General features: G+C 39.9%; 3 protein-coding genes across 3 annotated transcripts; 1 reads left to right on the top strand and 2 right to left on the bottom strand.

The window, feature by feature from the left end:
* The first annotated feature begins 274 nt into the window (after positions 1-274).
* adnp2b (ADNP homeobox 2b) lies at positions 275-9357 on the top strand. Its single transcript, XM_034704457.1, has 4 exons — positions 275-802; positions 2560-2672; positions 5240-5344; positions 5495-9357. Exons 2-4 carry the CDS (start codon positions 2565-2567, stop codon positions 8240-8242), a joined length of 2961 nt encoding a protein of 986 aa, XP_034560348.1. The 5' UTR covers positions 275-802; positions 2560-2564; the 3' UTR covers positions 8243-9357.
* Positions 9358-9470: 113 nt separating this feature from the next.
* On the bottom strand, positions 9471-12462 carry ggcta (gamma-glutamylcyclotransferase a). The gene is made up of 4 exons (XM_034704458.1): positions 12202-12462; positions 10486-10631; positions 10263-10395; positions 9471-10154 (listed from the first exon to the last, which is right to left on the bottom strand). Exons 1-4 carry the CDS (start codon positions 12316-12318, stop codon positions 10011-10013), a joined length of 540 nt encoding a protein of 179 aa, XP_034560349.1. The 5' UTR covers positions 12319-12462; the 3' UTR covers positions 9471-10010.
* Positions 12463-13208: 746 nt separating this feature from the next.
* snrpd1 (small nuclear ribonucleoprotein D1 polypeptide) lies at positions 13209-17684 on the bottom strand. Its single transcript, XM_034704459.1, has 4 exons — positions 17554-17684; positions 16839-16915; positions 14204-14395; positions 13209-13533 (listed from the first exon to the last, which is right to left on the bottom strand). Exons 1-4 carry the CDS (start codon positions 17565-17567, stop codon positions 13457-13459), a joined length of 360 nt encoding a protein of 119 aa, XP_034560350.1. The 5' UTR covers positions 17568-17684; the 3' UTR covers positions 13209-13456.
* Between the last annotated feature and the right edge of the window lie 1185 nt (positions 17685-18869).

The following is an 18869-nucleotide window of genomic DNA, read 5'->3' on the forward strand; positions in this document are numbered from 1 at the left end:
TTAGCTATCGTTACCAATGACTTCGGTTAAGTAGCTAGCCTTTTACACTTTTTCGTAAACTTTGACCAAGTCAACAAAATCCTAAGAATTTTAAGGTGTGCTAGCTAAAAACATTTAAACTAACGGTTTGCCTTTATTTCTGATCAAAATGGTGGTTCATTTTAATTGGATGGTAAAAGTAGCATGATATGACGTCACTGCTAAAGAACCACCCATTTAGCTCATTTTCTCGACACCTCATTGGTTGGCCTTAGTCATGTACCACGTGACTGCCAGTGAGGGTGGCTGTAGCCACGCCCCCATAACTAGCTATGTGTTGTAGAATGCAAAAGTCCAATCAACAAGTCAATTGTTTCATAGAATTCAAAGACAAAGTTATCAGATGTATCACCTGAACCTCTGAAACGATGAGAAACATAGATACCTCTAGAACAGAAGGTGATTTAGGTTTTAGACCAAGAACTTTCCTATTGGTCAATTTGTTCAGTATGCAAATGAGGACTACTACGTCAGATCCTGAACTTGAGCGCCATTTTTTCCTCAACAGGGGAAGAAAGGGACAAAAGCTGGACCAAAATCAACTTGTATTTACAAACCTCACCTTCCTTATTAGACCTCATCCTCCATTCAGCGGTGTATGCAGAGAGAGAAAGCTGCTCGGATGAGTACCTGTGTGCAGCCCGGGCAGCGGACGCAGCTTACCGACGCACACAGTTGAGGGCCGGCGGAAGTGAAAAGCGTTAGCCCTGTCGGAGGTGGCACAGCGACAACTAACGTTAACCTACGCTGAAAATACGACGAGGTAAATAATACCGAGGAGGCTGTGGGCATCCTCAAGTGTGAAGACGCGGCGTTGCCGGTTTAGTGACCCAGCTCGTCCCTGTCAGCGTGCAGTCAGGAGCTGTTAAAGGACTTCAGTGTGGGCAGCACACATACAGCAGTATTAGCATGGATGGCAGCTGTGTACACTGAGAGGATGTTACTTTAGTGTTAAGCAACATTAAATGTACATTTTAAACTCGCTGAAAAAGTTTTCCTCTTGCATGTCAGGAGATGGCATATAGTGGCGTATAGAAAATAGATAAGTGAAATCAGCTGTTGCACAGAATCTGTTACAATTGTTATGCAGACACTGATGTGCATCCATGCAGTTATTTCCCAGACATGTAATCATTGAGCAGTTTACTATTTTACTACGTCATGTGTCATATTATTAAGTTTTCCTGCAAGATTGTTTGAGCTCTTATAAACGGCACACTGAAGGCATTTATTTAATCGCTACATTTCTCAGCAGAATCAGGTGATCAGGCTTGTTTAAATGTATTTTGGCTTGTTTGTATTTACAGTGCACACATTTAATCACTAAATTTGATTCGTCTATACTTGAATACATTACGTTTTCTGTTTGCTTTTGCTGGCACCTTGTAAACTATGATTTTGAAAGGTGCATTTTAAATAAAATTTATTATTATTAGGGCCCGAGCACTGACACGCAGTGGCAGCGAGGCCCTATTGTAACCCTAAGGATCGCTTGGATTTATCCGCTGCTTCAAAGCTAAATTTGCATGCCTCAATGTGGCCCAAAACTCATAAAAAATTGTCCCAAAGTCAGTCATGGCGTAAAGTTCAGGGAATTAATTGCTTTCGTGCCAGTACCTGCTCCAATACCGCTCCATAGTGTCCCCTAATGACTTAAAAGGCCAGCCCCTCATTGCTACTTTCACCCACATGCCTGAATTTTTTTTTTGCACACCTACCATCACAGAACCTACAAAAAAGTCCCAGGGCGTCATTGTGAAGTCCCAACAGGAAGTGCAGAAATCTGAGTTAAATGTCTGATTTTTGGCGATTCGCAGGGTACGTATTTAAGAGAACTAGCCCTAGGCTTTTCTCCAAACCAATCCCAGCAAGGCACAATCCAAAGTAGACATATTGACGATTAAAAGTTATCAGAAAAAGTTCGCGAAATATACAAATTTGGGGTGTCGCAGGTGCATCAAACTCATGTCTCGCCATAAGCAGGAAATAGATGTGCGAGGGCCCGTTCATCGCCGCTTGCAGCTTTAATTATTATTGAGATTATTATTTATGTTGGTTATGTCTCCATTCACAAAGTGGAAATAAGGGTCTGGAAATGTTTTAATATAGCTGTGATCTGCATTTAACCCATAGAATAAGATGTGTATTGATATTTTATAAATATTTTAGAAGAATTGCATTAAAACTTGGTCACTTCCTAAGATCAACTACTTCACCAATAAATCTGTAAACAAATGAAAATATGTGAATAAGTTCATCCCGGTTTAAGAAGCTCAAAGTAACATCTAGACAGCATCCTTTATCCAGCCATTTTTTTCTTTTTATCTTGATAAACTCTAATAAGTGATACAATATTTTAATTAAAGAAGCTTGAACCATGACTGAATTGATAAATCTATTTTCAAAGCAGTTTGCAATCAGTTTCTTTTGGATTGACTTGTTAATTACATTTTTCAGCATTTTTTAGTTACCTATTTGTCATAATGCCCCCATTTAATTATAACTTGTTTTTTCTTAAAGGAACAATGTATCAGGTTCCGGTTGGAAATATTGAGAAGATCCGAAAGGCTCGGAAGGCAGTGAAGAACATCCTAACTGAGATCGGCCTAGAAGACTGCAAAACTCTGCTAAAGGTATGTTTTGTTGAGCTACTTACTCAACATTGCAATTTCATCCAGTGTGACTTTTTTATGACATGTTGCATTGACCATTACTGGACAGTATCTAAGCCTATAACAATAGGAAAAGTTGTTTTCTTTTGTTCTTAAAGAGGCTTGATTTACAAAGGACAAAAAAACAGGACAATAATCAGAGTGCAGACCATGGTTTAGCCCCAAGGTTTTAATCTTAATACATAGCAACAGATTTACCCATGTTGTGCTGTGGGATACTTGCCAATCAGATATAACAATGCTATGAGGCTTCAAATTTTGTGTCCCTTGCAAATGACGTACCAATCTGTTTGAAAGCTAGCAATTACTTGTAGTGACTGTCTTGAATGCACTCATATTCAGTGCGGATGCTCGCTAACACAAATTAATGACGGCAAAAATAAACCTCTCTGGCTTCCTACAACAAAACATGTAAAAAGGCTGTCCTTTTTTTTCCATCACAGTCTCAAAGCAGGTTTTGTTTTTGAAGGTTTAAGTGTCTGAAAACACTTGTCAAATATGAGAGATGTTTTGATAGATAGATAGATAGATAGATAGATAGATAGATAGATAGATAGATAGATAGATAGATAGATAGATAGGGACATGAGAATATGACAAAGCACTTGCATAGTTAAAACATTTTTTTTAAATTAAATAATAGTAGAAATGATAAGGTGAATATAAAATAAGATATAATAAAATATAGCAAATATAACAGATAAAAACACTATGTATACTCCTACCTTGTGAATCGGTAGTAAGGTAAGTTATTGCAAGGATTAAATTGAACCAGGTTTTATGAGCATATAAACGATAATTTTATTTTTTAAGTTATATTTTTGGGAGTTGGCTTTATTTGATAGGAGATCTGAAGGAGGACTGTATCCTCTGTATGTAGGGCTCTTAGACCACTAGGCCACTAGCAATCCAACTATTTTGATTTGTTATTTCAGCTATGTATTGATACCATCGAGGTGCAGCAACAGCCTCACAGTTGGCATATTTTATGATAATTTTAAAATGAGAGGTGGTTGTCTTAGTTGGGTCAAAGAAATTTAAAGACTAACATGTTAAGACAAAATGAAATCAGATCAGGATTGATATGGCCACCTCTCCATTCAAGGGTTTCTTCCTTGGTTGTTATGGCAACAAGTGGGGTTGGATGTTGTATTCTGTCGACTGTTATACTGTGATGTGTGATATTAAGTGAGTAATGCAACAAATCACAGAGCAGAATGCTCAAGGATGAATCAGGAGTAATACAGGTTGTATTTCCTGAGATTCCGAACATTTGATCATTCTTTATTATTTAATCCAAACTTTTCTCATTGCCACATGGTGGGGAACAGATACAATATAACCCATTAACTGCTGACAGTCATTATTTTTGTTTAATCAAGTCTGATGCATTTCAACCATAAAGATTGAGGGAAAATTGTAGTTGAATGGAAGTCATTTAGAGGACTGTAGTCTGTGGCTCTGTTAGACAATTTGCACTGAAACAGGTCAATCATTTGACTCCCATCAGGTATCAACTTTACTTCTTGTCACTTTCTTTTTGTGTTTATGTGTCACTGCTCAAACTGTGTGCATTGCAGATCACGAGAAGTGTTTCTGTACTTGAATTGTTGTCTGATATTCCTGCCCTGCTCATGTTTGGGACGTTTATAGAGCATTAATATTATCCAGGCTCTCACAGCAGTGTATGCATGAGTGGAGAAGTGCTTTGAGGAGGACAGGACTAACACAATGCAGTTTATGTTCATGTGACATCATCTGTAAACATCTGCATGGCATAAGATAAGATAAGATATTACTTTATTGATCCCCCGGGGGGGAAATTCAGTTGTTATAGCAACCCAGACATAAGCACAATCAAGAAGATGTTTCAATAAGTAAAATAAAATAAAATAAGTAAAATTGAAAATAGATAAATAAAATAGCAAAAAAGAAAGTTAAATAGAGTAAAAGGGTAAAGAGGGTTCGGAGCTGCTCCAACTGACTGCCGACCTCTCCAGCGCCAGAAACGGCATATTAGGAACGTCACGAAACTGCCACTGGTGTCTCCCAAATTTTTATAAGTGAGCCTGTGAGGACATCTTTCTCATGCTCCTTGATATAAAGCAGAGGAGAGTGCTTCAGGAGATGGTAAAATCTGACTGCAACCTGTTATTGTACACCGTACTGTTAAGTCATCCATCAACAGATCACATGTGAACCAAACCATTGGGGTTGGTCCAAACACATCAAGGTCTTTATGTGATCCTTGCACCTCTAATAAACAGGGTGTGCCTCATTACAGTACAGTTTATCATAAACTTGGATCAACTCCTCTCTGAACTCATCTCAGGGAAAATCTATTGCATAGGCCTTTTGGTGTGATTGATTTATACCGTATGATGCTTTGCTCACAATCATGTCTAGTCAGTATTTATCATCTAATGCAAGCATATATTTCCCTGCTAAGCCTTTTTTCCTGTAAAAAATGTCAATGCTGGACTTTGAATGAACATGTTCATATGTTTTTGTGTGTGATTTGCTTGCAGGATCTAAATGAAAGCTCTGAGAAAAACTCAGATGAAGAGGAAACCTTTCAGGAAACTGATTGGTATGATTTCACAGATGGATACAATGGCAGACAATTTAAAAAGGTGAATATGTTGACCACTTCCATCAGTAATTACCTTCAACCAGAAGATTTCCTCCAGCTTTTTTTAATAGTTAAACATGTAACTGACCTTTTAGTTTGGTTTATTGATATAAACGGAATTAACTGACTGTCTCTTTTTCTCTCCATTCAGTGGCCTTATCGGTCGCAAACTCTGTGCTGTAACCTGTGCAAGTACTCCACTAAAAACATCTACAACTTCAGGTCCCACGTCTCTCGCTGCCATAAATATGTGCAGTCCTACTGTGCGCTCGCACCCTGTTCTCAGTGCCTCTTCATCAGCCACCCCAAGGTGGTCAAGAAGCACATGATGTTCTTTCACAGCAAACTCACCAACCATTTACAAACGAGTGAAGTGTCTACACTTAGCCATCGTGGAAATGAGCGATATCAGTGCAGAAAATGTGGATTCCAAGCCTCCTCTATCTTTGCGATGAAGAAGCACATCATTCTCAAGCACCTGGATAGAGTGGCAGAACAGTACATAGGTTACAGATTACACCTTCAAGGAACCACCTCTATAAAAGTCCACTGCTGCAAGGTGTGCAGGGTGAACACTGGGACCTTGGACCAAATGTTGCATCACATGCTGGTGGAGCCAACGCACTATTCAGTCAGCACACAAGTACAGAGCTTAATTTATGAGAACAAGAACTTCACCATCAAATCAACTCCAAATGGGAATGGGTTGTTTGTGACATTCCCAAGCATTGCTCCTAAACCCCAAACGACTCAAATGTTCAACAGCAAGTCATTGGTGTTGCCAAGTAATGGCCAACCTACTGGTACTGTGGTGACGTTACAGCAACTAGCTGGAGCTACTAATAGTACTACTCTGATCTGCGCCCCTGGAACCAACCAAGCTTTCTTGCCCCCACAAGCCTCAGCACTAGTGCAGCTAGCTAGTGCTGAGGCTAAAGGTTTACTCCAGCCTGGTGCCACCATCGCCCTGAGAAGTGCTTTGCCCCAAGGACCATCAATGGTCCAGCTTCCAGCAATGTCTAATGTGTCCCTCAAATCTGCACCAATGGCTTTAGCACCTCCTTCTCAGCCGCAACAGACTCCTCAAGCACAGCAAATCCTTCTGCCTCCAGGGCTGCAGGCCAGTATGGCCACTGGCCCTGGAACTGTAACTAAGCCAGCCATGGTTACACAAAATGCATCAATAAACCAAATCACCTTACAAGGTACCATGCTGACTTCACAGTCTCTGCTGAGTCACCTGATCCCAACCGGCAACAGAGTGAACGGCATGCCCACGTATACTTTTGCTCCGCTGCAGGTAGCAGTGCCTAGCCCTCAGAGTGCAAACACCCCTCTCAAGTCAATCGAGCAAACAAGCAACTCCTCCCCACAAACTAAGAAATGGATCACCTGTCCGCTCTGCAATGAACTTTTCCCTTCCAATGTCTTTGACATCCATACCGAAGTCGCACACCAGACAAAGTCCACCTCAACCAAGTCGGAAAGTGTGGCTGCACGAGCAGCCTTCTTGAAGAAAATGCCGGACAAAACCATTAAATGTCTAACGTGCAAAATTCTACTGTCAGAAAAAAGCGTCTTCCAACACCTGCTCCACGGCCTGAACTGTTTGTACTGCTCAGCTTTGTTCTTTTCAATCAGGCAGCTTGCAGAGCATGTTAAGCTACACAACCCCACGAGCAAGCCGTACTGTGATTTTCTGAGACAAAAGTACAGGGTCTACTCTAAAGGTTCAGGTGGAATCCTGTTCCCTTACTTTGATGTTCACACCACAGCTCCTAAAGAGGTCTTAGGAGATATTGAGGTAAACCTCGCCCTGGTCACAAACACCCTTGACTTGATCTTCTTTAAGTTGCAGCCTGCCAGTCAGCCAGACATTTGCTCTGCACCTGTTAAAGTCAACAGCACGTACTGTCCCTTCTGTGATGAAAAGTTCCAGAGTGAATCCCAACATCTTCAGCACCTCAAAGAAAAACATTTTGTAGCACCAACCATTCATGCTATCCTGAAGACAGAGGCGTTCAAGTGCATATACTGCAATGGTGTATACACAGGAAAGGTTACCCAGCAGGCTGTGATGCTCCACATTCAGCGATGCCGCTGTTCACCAAAACCAACTCAACCACAGCCCCCCAAACCTACAGTAGCACCCCAAGCACCACCAAAACCAGCTCCGCAGCTCAGCCAGCCATCTGGACTCTACTTCCTCCAAGTGCCACAAGGGCTGACTGTAAAACAAGCTCTGGCTCCAGCTCGTGTGATTCCAGCCCCTGCAACCCCTGCAAGGCCTCCAGAGTCAGAAGCAGAGAAGCAGTCTAAGCAACGGCTGGAGGCAGCGTTGAAGCAGGTCATAGAGGCCAATAAACGAGAGCGAGAACATAGGGCAGCCATGCGGAGGAAGCGAGAGCAGGAAAGGTTGTTGCCCCCACCAGAGCCGGTGATTCAGAGCGACCCCACGGTGAAGCTGGCACTGGAGCCAACCTTGGTGGACCGCCGCTGCATCGATGAGCGCAGAGACTTTATATCCAAATACTTCAACGTGAACCCTTACGCGACCAAACCCGAGACCGAAGAGCTGTGCAGGAGGCTGTTGGTCACCAAAGCAGAGCTGGCAGCACTCTTCAGCAAGAAGCGCAGCAAATGTATGAAGAGTTTGAAGAGGAACACGGCGGCCATTCTCCTGGGATTCAACATGACAGAACTGAGCAAAGTCAAGCACAATCTCCTCATCCCAAAACCACAGGTGGCGGACACAGCAGAGCCTGATGATGCTCCTGAGCAGCCTGTAGAGTCTGCAGAGCCGATGGAAAAGCGTGACGATGGACCAGAACCGATGGATGAAAGTGGAAATGATAAAGTTACAGGTGGAGAACAAGTGGAGCCGATGGAATGTGTTTAATAAATAGAACAAACCTTAAAGTTAAAAAATAATGCAAATGCAGGTGTCCTTAATCAAAGCAGAATAAAATCCTGATACTTAAGTGACGGCCTCTTGTATTGATAGTTACTAGAGAAGTTCACCATGCAGTGCGCACAGTGTATTCCTAAACATACAAGTTACCTGTAAGTGAGGCCAGTTAGTTAATGCAGCCTTCATTAATAGTGCTTTGTTTATCAGTATGCTGTCAGTGGTTCATACTCTAATTTCCACATTAATGCAAAGCCACGTTTCAATGCTCCTAGACTTCAGATGTGTTGTCTCTACGTCGGTGTCAGACTGTTAAGATGCAACAGTATTTAGCTGGTTATAACTCTTCATTCTTTAATGGCTACTGACTTCTCTTTAAGCACTGGTTAGCCCCTCTTCTGCACCCTTTATTTAAGCCCCTTTGTACAAAATTGTGATTTTCTACATCATTGCCTGACAATACCCAGACTAGAGCACACCCTTGGACCTTACCATGATTTATTATTATATTAAGATTTCTTCAAAGAGTCTTTGTTTTTTTCATAACTTTATTGCACAGAGCTTTGATATTTTGTTTTTCCATTTTCTTTAGATCCTTTAGATTTTTCACACGCCTTCTCTACATTTAACAAGTTAAAGGGGAAAATGTTTCATGGTCAAATTTGCAGACAATTTGGGAGAACGTTCACCTTGAATCTAAATTTGGGAGATTGTACACGTATGAGATTTCAGGTTTGGGGAATTAAGGAACGCTAAGCTATTATAAATTTCCAACCATGTTGCCTGCATGAGCATTAGTTAAATTAGATGAAATAAGTTGTGCCATTGTGAGGTCTACATATTTGCATTGACTTGTGGAAAATTTTCTCGACATTTGACAAAACAAGTTATTGGGTGTTCAACACATATCTTTTGTTCTCTTGACAGCTGTTTCTTTTTGTACTGTGTGCGTGTTTTCTATGATTCTAAGAAGATGAGCGACTTTGAGAAGGGTACACACTCATTATGTGCAAGGCCACTGTGTTGTAAAAAATAAAGTGGTTTCCTTTTATGATTCATTCATTTTTAGTTTTCATTTCTTAATAAAAAACTATAATTCAACCAAACTGTGTGAAAGCACCACAATGTATGTTTATTTTTTGTTAGCTTTGAGCTGGAAACCAGCAATACTTCATTTAGCTCTTCTTTATCAGCAAGAAAATAAAATAATCATCACAAATAAGGCTGACAATGTTTAATATCCCCCCCATCATACATTTCATTTCAGTTTCTCGAATGGTGTGCATTTGTCAACATACTTCTCGCATGAACTGCTGCATGGTACGTCAAAGTTAAAGGAAATGTTGGGCCCAGCCAAACATGTCATATCAGTGCTTTTTTTTTTTTACCTACTTCAGGGTAACAGTGGCGCCTATTCAAGTCAATAGTCAAATAATTAAGTCTTGATCTAGAATGGATTTATGCAGATTTATTTCGTCATCCTCATTTGTACAATCCTCATTGTTTTCACTATCTATGATCATTCAACTATTAAACGATAAAAGCAATAACTTACACTGAAATGCTTTTAGAAGCCCATGACACTGCAAGAAAGTTGACCATGACTAGAAAAGGTAACAAAAAATCATTGTAAGCAGCCACAGTGGTAACTTAGTAGCAATTCTGTTCGCATGACTCGATTCTGCTCCTCTTGTTTTTGGAACAGCATTTAAAGCTGAGTTTGTGTGGAGGTGTTTTTGTCATCAAATGCTTCCAAAGTCTAGATTTTTTCGGAGTTTTTCATCATTACAGGTCTGATTTGATCAAGAATGGAAGGGCCGCTGTAGTTGTTGGTTTGAACTGCATCCAGCCTCTTCAAGTACTCCACTGGGAGTCCATTTTGCTCTGCACCCAGACACACCACCTTAATAACACACAGAGACAAACAAAAAAACAGATAAAAATAAATGTTGATTTCATCATAAAGCCGTAGCTATGTGTTGTCTGGGGTGCTGTGTACACATGCACACACCTCTTTATACTGAGGAGAGGGAGGACAGGGGTGGAAATTGTTCATCTGATAAGTCCTGCAAGACATCGGCCCTTCATCAGTCTCCACTAAAACTTCCAGTGGAGAGTACAGTCCCTGGCTCACCCCTTCTTGTCTGAGGGGAAGAAAATGACAAACAGAGTTGGTTAACATGACAAACATTAACTTCTGATTTGATCGACAGCCGGGCATATAAGCGTCTCACTTGTCTAAACTTGAGAGGTTTTCGTTGCTCAAAGTCCAGATCACCCCCCACACTTCGCTGCCTGGAACAGACTGGATTGTGGCCACTCCACCATGCCAACTGTTCTCCACATGTTGTTCCCACAAGCCAAAGTTCAACTCGTAGTCCTGTCCAAAACACACAGAAACAGGTGGCAATGAAAGGGGATGAGGGGGCTGTGGACAGTGACAATGCTTTGTGTATTTCAAACAAAATGTCTTTTATTTCACTATGACGGAAAGAAGGGAGCTATGTTTGTGTTATCAACAGAGTCCACTGTGAGCGTTGTTTGCTATTGTTCATCACAGCATGGTCAAGCAGGATTGCACTCAGGCCTTGTTGTTACCACTGATTCTGAAGAAGTGGTGCTAAAGCCATACTGGCCTTTTAGTTTGATATCAACTGTCACTAGGGGACGAAAAGACAATTATGTAATATTGAGGCATTTTTCGACTGCAGGAACTTTACCCCGGAACTATGGACTTTACCCCTGAACTACAAATATTATTTAATATACATTTTTTTCTCCTTATGTCACTGACTTGATTTGCACAATCTACCCAGGACTTCAACCTGCGATCGAAACGCAGACAACAATGGGGGCACAGGAACCTTTTAGTTCAGGGTAAAGTAATTCTGGGAGCTAAAAGACCCCAGAACTCTTGGTCGAAATGCACCTTTGGACACCTTGATGTAGGCCTACATTACTTGGCAAATGACTTCAAATAGATGGAGGGGGCGTAAGTGAGTAGCAGTTACCTGGATTGTTTGAACGAGCATTTGTCAGCGCCAGATCATAGTGATGGTCAATACCACCGATTTTTTTTCCGATCTGATACTGAGTAAAATTCAGGCTGGTATCGGCGATATCGACACGATACCGATACTTTGTGCAAATACACCTAATGTGTCTGATAAATTAAAAAAAGGTAGTGTATTTCTGAGTTATTTATTGATTGATTTATTTTAAACTCTTAAGTATATTGAGGTAGTGGCCTCATTTACTATATAGCCGAATTAATACAACAACAGAAAAACTAAATAGAGGACACAATAATACAAAATATGTGAAAATGGTGTTTCAAACACTAAAAAAAAATAAAGTAAGTAAAACAATAAAACTGTTAAACTAAATTATTTTCAATGGTTTAGTTACTTTCCACTGTGTTCCTGTTAATAATTTACATTGCTTCAAATGACTGAAGTATCAAAAGTATCGATATTTTGATTTGAGAATTGATTTTAGAGCATCACTACCAGATCATTTCTATGCTAAGCAGCCGTAAGTATAACGATTGTTTAAAACCTGAATAGTCAGCTAAAAAATGTCCCTGGCGGTGAATTTCCACATTGTGACAGCAGGGTACATTCACGGCATTAAGCTGCGTTCAAGAAAGGTAAGGTTAAGGAGTGCATTGTGCTTGATATATATATGGTTAATGTTGGCGACAATAAATCAAATATTGGAGTACGGTGAATAGATGAATGGTCAACAACAGTTTCCATCTTATCTTATCTACAGTCACTTGCTCTGTGTGCACGTATATGGCGTTCAAGGTAGAATAGGTACCACACCACCTCTCTAATGTCTAACACAAACACATTGTTGCTTAGTGAATACGGGAAAAAATCAATATACATTATTTAAATGTATTTCTACAGTGGTTACTACATGCAGCAGCTGTACTAATGAATTACCTTCAATCGACCGGTGGTGAGAAATGTCGCCGAGGGGTTTGCCAGTTGCAGTCTTTCCTTCAGCAAGTTGCTCCCAAAAGCGAAATACATGAACAGACCTTTGGCAGCAGCAGACATCTTTCTCTTTATCCTCGTGGTGAGCTACCGGTTATACGAGAATATAAGAGCACACCTAAATCCTGCCAATATGCAAAAGCAGGTTTACTGATGTGCTGCCTTGACTGTGATCAGTGGACGGTTGTTGCCAGTGCATGCATTATCCGGGTTTAGATTTAAAGCTACAGTGAGTCATGTTCCGGTGGACGGTGGATGGAGCAGCACGGTCCGTCGGTAGTTTACTGATCTGCAACACATTTGCCCAAATTGAATTTTATGATAGTTCCCTTATAATTACATGGAGGAATACAATTTTGTTAGGTTTCTGTAGCAGTTTTGGACGAGACAGTGTAAATATTTAGAATACTGGAATAAGATATTGAAAAATCTGCTGGGAGTCAGGTGCTTTCACAAAAACCTACATAGCCTTTGTGTATTATTCTGTATGGAAATTGAAAATCAGACATGATCAAAAGCCAGCACTGTTAAAATAAAAAATCTTCAACCAGTGATCTTGCTGCATGGAAGGATCAAGGATTTAATTGAAAAATATTCACAAGCACAGCATCTTGGGTCTTACAAATATTCATGTCGCTACTTGCAAGCATAGTTTATTTTATTGTTTTAGAAAATAAAAAGTAATAGTCCCGCATTACCTGTTTGAGATGATTTAAATGACAGCCTTGCACCAAACTGTGCAAGGCCTGTAGCCAAGATAAAGTATTACTTGAAGTAATTTGACCCATGAATATTAAAATACAAATTCATGTTAAATAAGGATATGCTGAAAAGACAGTGTTTTGATACTGTGACCACACTAACCCAGACCACCAATCAGACTCAGGGTCTACAAATAAAATGCCATAATACCAGTTCATGTTGACTTCCTAGTCATTTAGCACTTAACACACTTTTCTATGCAAATACTTTATTCAGCCCTGTGACGAAAACAATTTTCAAGGTTAAAATAAACTTGTTACCAAAGATGAAGAAAATGCAGAGTCAAGTGTATCCTCTTAACAAGGATTTTAATGTACAAAAAAAGAAAAACAAAACTGACAAAAACACATGGAAATTCACAAAACGCTCCCTCTGAGGCAAGAAAAAAAAATCCTGTACAAACAGCGGCGTGGTTGCCAGCAAATGCACAACCGGGTGATCATCTCCTTGGACCGCCCCGGCCTCGTCCCCTTCCTCTTCCGCGCCCTCGTCCTCTTCCTCGTCCCCGTCCAGCCACTACAAAGACAGGTAAGAGAGTGAGAAACAAGGTTTGAACATTCACCAGCATGTTGAGTATCAGTACAATCTGATGGGTACTGTACAATCTCACAGTTTAACCCAACTTGATGTTTAAGATATTGATCTTTATTGATCCCCAATTGAGTTTTTTTTTTGTTACACTCGCTTCCTTTTATCAAGTCACTATAACAAAGAGTTAAAATCCCTGAAAGGCATGACAGCGAGGAAACAATACATACAAGAGACAACCATAACACTGTACAGAACGTAAACACTGCAAAGATGCCACTTTAACCACACTCTTCTTAGAATGCATACATCCTGTGCAAAAGCAAACAATGTCAACTATGACTTAATGAGACTTACATGCTTGCGGATACCAATTAAAATTAAACGCGTAGTTTAAATGTGGCCATGTAACAGATAATTGCACGGCCAGATTCATACAGTCTCCTCATGTCAACTGGTGCATGAATGTGTCAGTGATTGTTGAAAGTGTAGCCATTACACTGTATGAAGTTAACAAAAAAACAGACTGGCTGAACCAAACAAACTAAATATTTACATAAAACTTAACTGAAATGGCACAACACTAACTTTGTGATATAACAAAAGCAGACCACATGTCAGGCCAGTGTGCTGTGGCTGATGTGTGCACATTACTCACCAGCTTCCCTCTTCTTGGACTTGATCTTTGGCTCGATGTCGACCAGTAAGGTGTCCAGTGGGAGGCTGTCCGGAAGAATGAAGTAGCGAATATTGTTGCCACGGATACTCAGTGATTCCAGCTGAGTGGGCTCCCTGTTTTTCAGGGTCATCTTCACTGCTTTCAGGTGAGTGTTCATGCTCACATCAACTCCTAAATGAGAAAAGACAGGATTCAGAACACAAAAACTTGACTAGGCGAGCAAATACGAGTCTCTTCTAAAACTTAGAAGAGAAAAATGACACAGGATTAGAGTTTCATATTCAGACTATTTGTTACACTGAACCATTGTGATAGTCAGCATTTCAAAAACTAAAATTGTGGATGTTTTAAAAAAAAAAAACATAACTTTGGAAACTGAACTTCAGAAACCTAATGTTGCGGGACTCTCCAGAAGCCTGCCACTGGTTTAACTTCTTGTTTGGCTTTAAAGCTAGATGATGCAGAAATGGACCCTGGAGGCCTGTACTATGAAGTGAGTTCATCAACTTAAAAGAGTACTGTGGTATTCTGGCTCACTAACCCCATCAAATAAGATCATACTAAACTATTACAAAACTCTGGTTATCAATTTCACAAGTCAACCCAGAGTTTCTATGAGTGTGTTCACATAAGGGGGGCATTGTTCAGCCAGTCATAAACAACAACAAGGGTTCTGTTAGCAAAGCTACATATAAAAAAACCTGGGGCAAAGTATAATATTAGATTATTATGAAGAGGTTCAAACCAAATAAAAGACTAAAAACAGCACAGTTCCAGGTGGACAGTAGGGGGAAAACTGACTGTATGAATGAACAAGTCGAGGTTTAGGGATAGCGCACGAAAGATCTCACATGGAATTACAATAATAATAGGTCAAGGACTCGTTTTAGATGCAGCCTCACAAAATCACAATCAACTATAACGCTTAGATATGGGTATGTGAATGGACAGAGGTAACACATCCATTCAAACAAACATTTTTTTTACAGAATGGGTATACATGTTTGTATTTGTGCAACCGGGACTATGAAAGTGCCACAACACCAACTGTATCAAAATAACAGGGAGAAACTAAATACCAAAATATAACAACCAACAGCAACAAGACCGCTCAAAATTTATTTAGTAGAACTACAAAGCCAAAGAGCTTCAAACAGTCCCTGTTACATAATTTCAGGTTAGAACTAATCATTATTTTTCAACAATTGCACTCACTAAGTTGTTGGCCCACTATACACTATTGTCTTCACTCACTCCTCAATGGACACTGGCCTTACTGCAGAGTCTATTGTTTGCTGACTACAGAGTAAAGAAAACCTGAATGCACCAGTTCTGATAGATAAATGTGATAGTTGAAACTAGGGTTGCAACATTACAGGAATTTTCAAAGCTGGATTCTTTCCATGGGAATTAACGGGAATGTACTAAATTGAAGGTTGGCTCTTAATAGGGAACTTAAATATAGTTGGGGGAAATATATTTTAGCATAATCCTGACTAAAACGACCAGATTTCATGAAAGAAGATGCGGTTTTATTTGCATGTTGAATGGGACTTTTCTGGAGGGAGAGGGGCTCTTTTCATTTCGGGGCGGCAGTAGCTCAGTCCATAGGGACTTGGCTTGGGAACTGAAGTGTCGCCGGTTAGAGTCCCAGCATGGACAAGTTTGGCAATTGGAGAGATGCTGGTTCACTTGCCTGGGCACTGCTGAGGTGACCGTGAGCAAGGCACCAAACCCCAAACTGCTTGGGTTGCGCTGGTTGATGGCAATATCCTCATTATGACGTCTCTTTCTAAGTGCAAATAACACATGTGTAGTGGACATGTAGTGGACAATTGTAAGTATATACCAAAAACTGCGTGTAGCATGACCGAAAATAACACGAGTGAAAAAATTGAATTTCCCCTTGGGGATTAAGTACATTCTTCTTCTTATTTTAACATTTTGAATGGGACTTAGTTGGAATTGCATTTTTGTAATTCTTTTTGAATGGGTTGGGTCGGGGGGGATGAGTAATATTTAATTCAACATTCATGTTTTTCAATGAAAGAATTGATTGTTCAATAAAATATTTAACACTTGATAAAGTTCTACTTACAAATAAATCTGTTTTAATGTATTATTTGGGATGTATGTCTGCTTATAACAAAACAAATATTTATGCTTGGATATGAAACCTTTCCATTAAATTACCCTCAATTTCCAGTGAATTCCCATAAATTCCAATTTGGAAAATTTCCCAAATTCCCCAGCTCAACTTCCCATGGAAATTTACCATGAATGTTCCACCCCTTTGCAACCCTAAAATGTGATACATAGTTGAAACATGTCATGGCACTGCAAACTGTTGTCTCAAATTGTTTAAATGTACAAGTCCTTGTAAAGCCCACAATAAGAGCGTTACAACTACAGTGCAGGAGAGTTGTATTGTGCTGAATCTGCTTTGGCTGAATGATAACAGACCACTTTGTGCATGTACATTTACACATGTAGATGTGACTTTACATGAAGTTAATTATTTGGTCATGTAGCTTTTACTTAAATAAAACATATTTCACTCTACGTGGATAAAAGTGACTCTTAAATAATAATGGACGTGCATGCTAGCTCTTACCTGTGATGGTGCCGTGGACCTGGGTGCCATTCTTCAATTCAATGGTAACCGTCTCATGGCTGAGCTTCATCAAGAACCTGTGAGTATCATTAAACAAGATGATAGTGTGAGCACATTTGTCTATGAGCCCAGTTTGATGGATTACACACACAAAAGCTTACTTGTAAACATTTTTGGAGCAATGTTAAGACAAACTTGAGGCTAGCTACCAAGCTAACTCCAGCTACTGCTACAGGCTGCTGTCAGCAACAATACAAAGTACTCTAGGAAGAGACGAAGAAAGCAGCAAAGCGCTGTAAATGTGAAAGGAATAATGCCCGGAAGAAAATATTTATCATTACACCAAGTTATTTTGCTACATGCAATGTTCACTGAACTTTGCAGAGCCAGGTAAGAAGGCCTGTGTGTATGCTAGCACTAGTGTAGATATGTAAAGTTTAGTCAAGCTAAAATTTAAGGTAGAAAACGAAGTGAATTTCCAGATAAACCCACTGATATTACACCAAGACTTGCACGCTTGCACTCGCACAGTTTGGTTTTGTTTCTGTCGTGTAATCCCAGTCTTCTGCCCGTTGTTGAAACACCGGGCAGCTTCCATTCAATTCATTCACCGCTTCCCGCCCGTTTACATCTACATCAATCCATCCGTTTCACAACATTTTCATCACTTTACATTTCATCACTTCATACACGGATATATTTCACTTAATATTACCTGACTAGTTTCATGATGGTCTGTGGATTGTAGAGTAAAATCCTCCACCGAAGAAAAAATTACAGCGCTCAAGTGATAACACAGGCCGCTGTTGTATGATATACGTTTGCGTCGCACGGATTCTACGTCACTTATTGAACCCCAGAAAGGGACCAATAAGGACAACAGCGCCGCCCGGCGGTGGAGTAATGAATTGCGGCATTGTTACAATGTTGCAACAATGTTACAATGTCATTTAGCAGACGCTGTTATCCAAAGCGACGTACATACATGAACAAGAACAACACAAGCAAAGATCTAGACAAGAGGAAACAAGATCAGTACGGGTAACAAAGTGCTTCAAGTCAATGTGGGTGCAGGTACTGCCAAGCAGTGTAAAGGCAAGGCACAAAAGTAAGTAAGGAATTTTTATTTTTTATTTTTTATTTTTTAAATAAAATAAGGAACATCTACAACGAAGCAACCAAACCATTTAAAACCTTCCACTATCATCATCAACAATTAACATCACCACAATAATGACCAAAGTACCAAGTTCTGGGTCACTCTTGGTACTTTGGTCATTATTGTGGTACTGTGTAAGAGGGGCGTAAGGTTACTGATCCTCAGTGGTGGACACAGCTTCATTACATAAGTCAAAGTAAAGATCCTCCTGGTCAAATATTACTCCAATACAAGTGAAAGTTGCTCTGTCAGATTATTACTTGAGTTAAAGTACTGAAGTACTTGCTTTTAAAAATATTTAAATATTCAAAGTACTTTATCTTAAAACATTGTACTTTCAAAATACAAAAGTGCAGTCAAGAATACAAAGAAGTACATTCTGTTACATTATGTTTATCTAGAAACCATTACTTCAAATCTCTAAAAACTCTACCATGGAATTAAAACAGCAACTAAGTTCCTCCAAGCAAAGACAACTTAGTTTGAAATGTTCATCCTGAATGAAACAAATGTTACGTAGCTCAACACACTTTCTCAGGTTGGACAGTGAATTTTTGTATGTTTTGAGCAGAGTGGGAAACAGGGAGAACATTTCAAATGATACGTACCATTCTTTATTTCGAAAACCTCTAACATTTGAAGAAATGGCAATGAGTGCTCAGGTGGAGAATTATAGCCATCATTACCACCTCTCAATGAACTGCCAGATCTAAGTGAAACATGCTCTGTGTTTGCTCCACGTTCAACAGTGGAGACGCACGATATACAGGTGCGACTAAACCACTGAGACAAACAGAACTACACAATCAGACTTTACTGTCTTAGGGATCAGATTTCAGAAAAGTGAAGGAAATTCATGAGCTGACTTCAAA

The sequence above is a fragment of the Notolabrus celidotus genome, chromosome 16, assembly GCF_009762535.1.
Source record: "Notolabrus celidotus isolate fNotCel1 chromosome 16, fNotCel1.pri, whole genome shotgun sequence".
Lineage (NCBI taxonomy): Eukaryota > Metazoa > Chordata > Actinopteri > Labriformes > Labridae > Notolabrus > Notolabrus celidotus.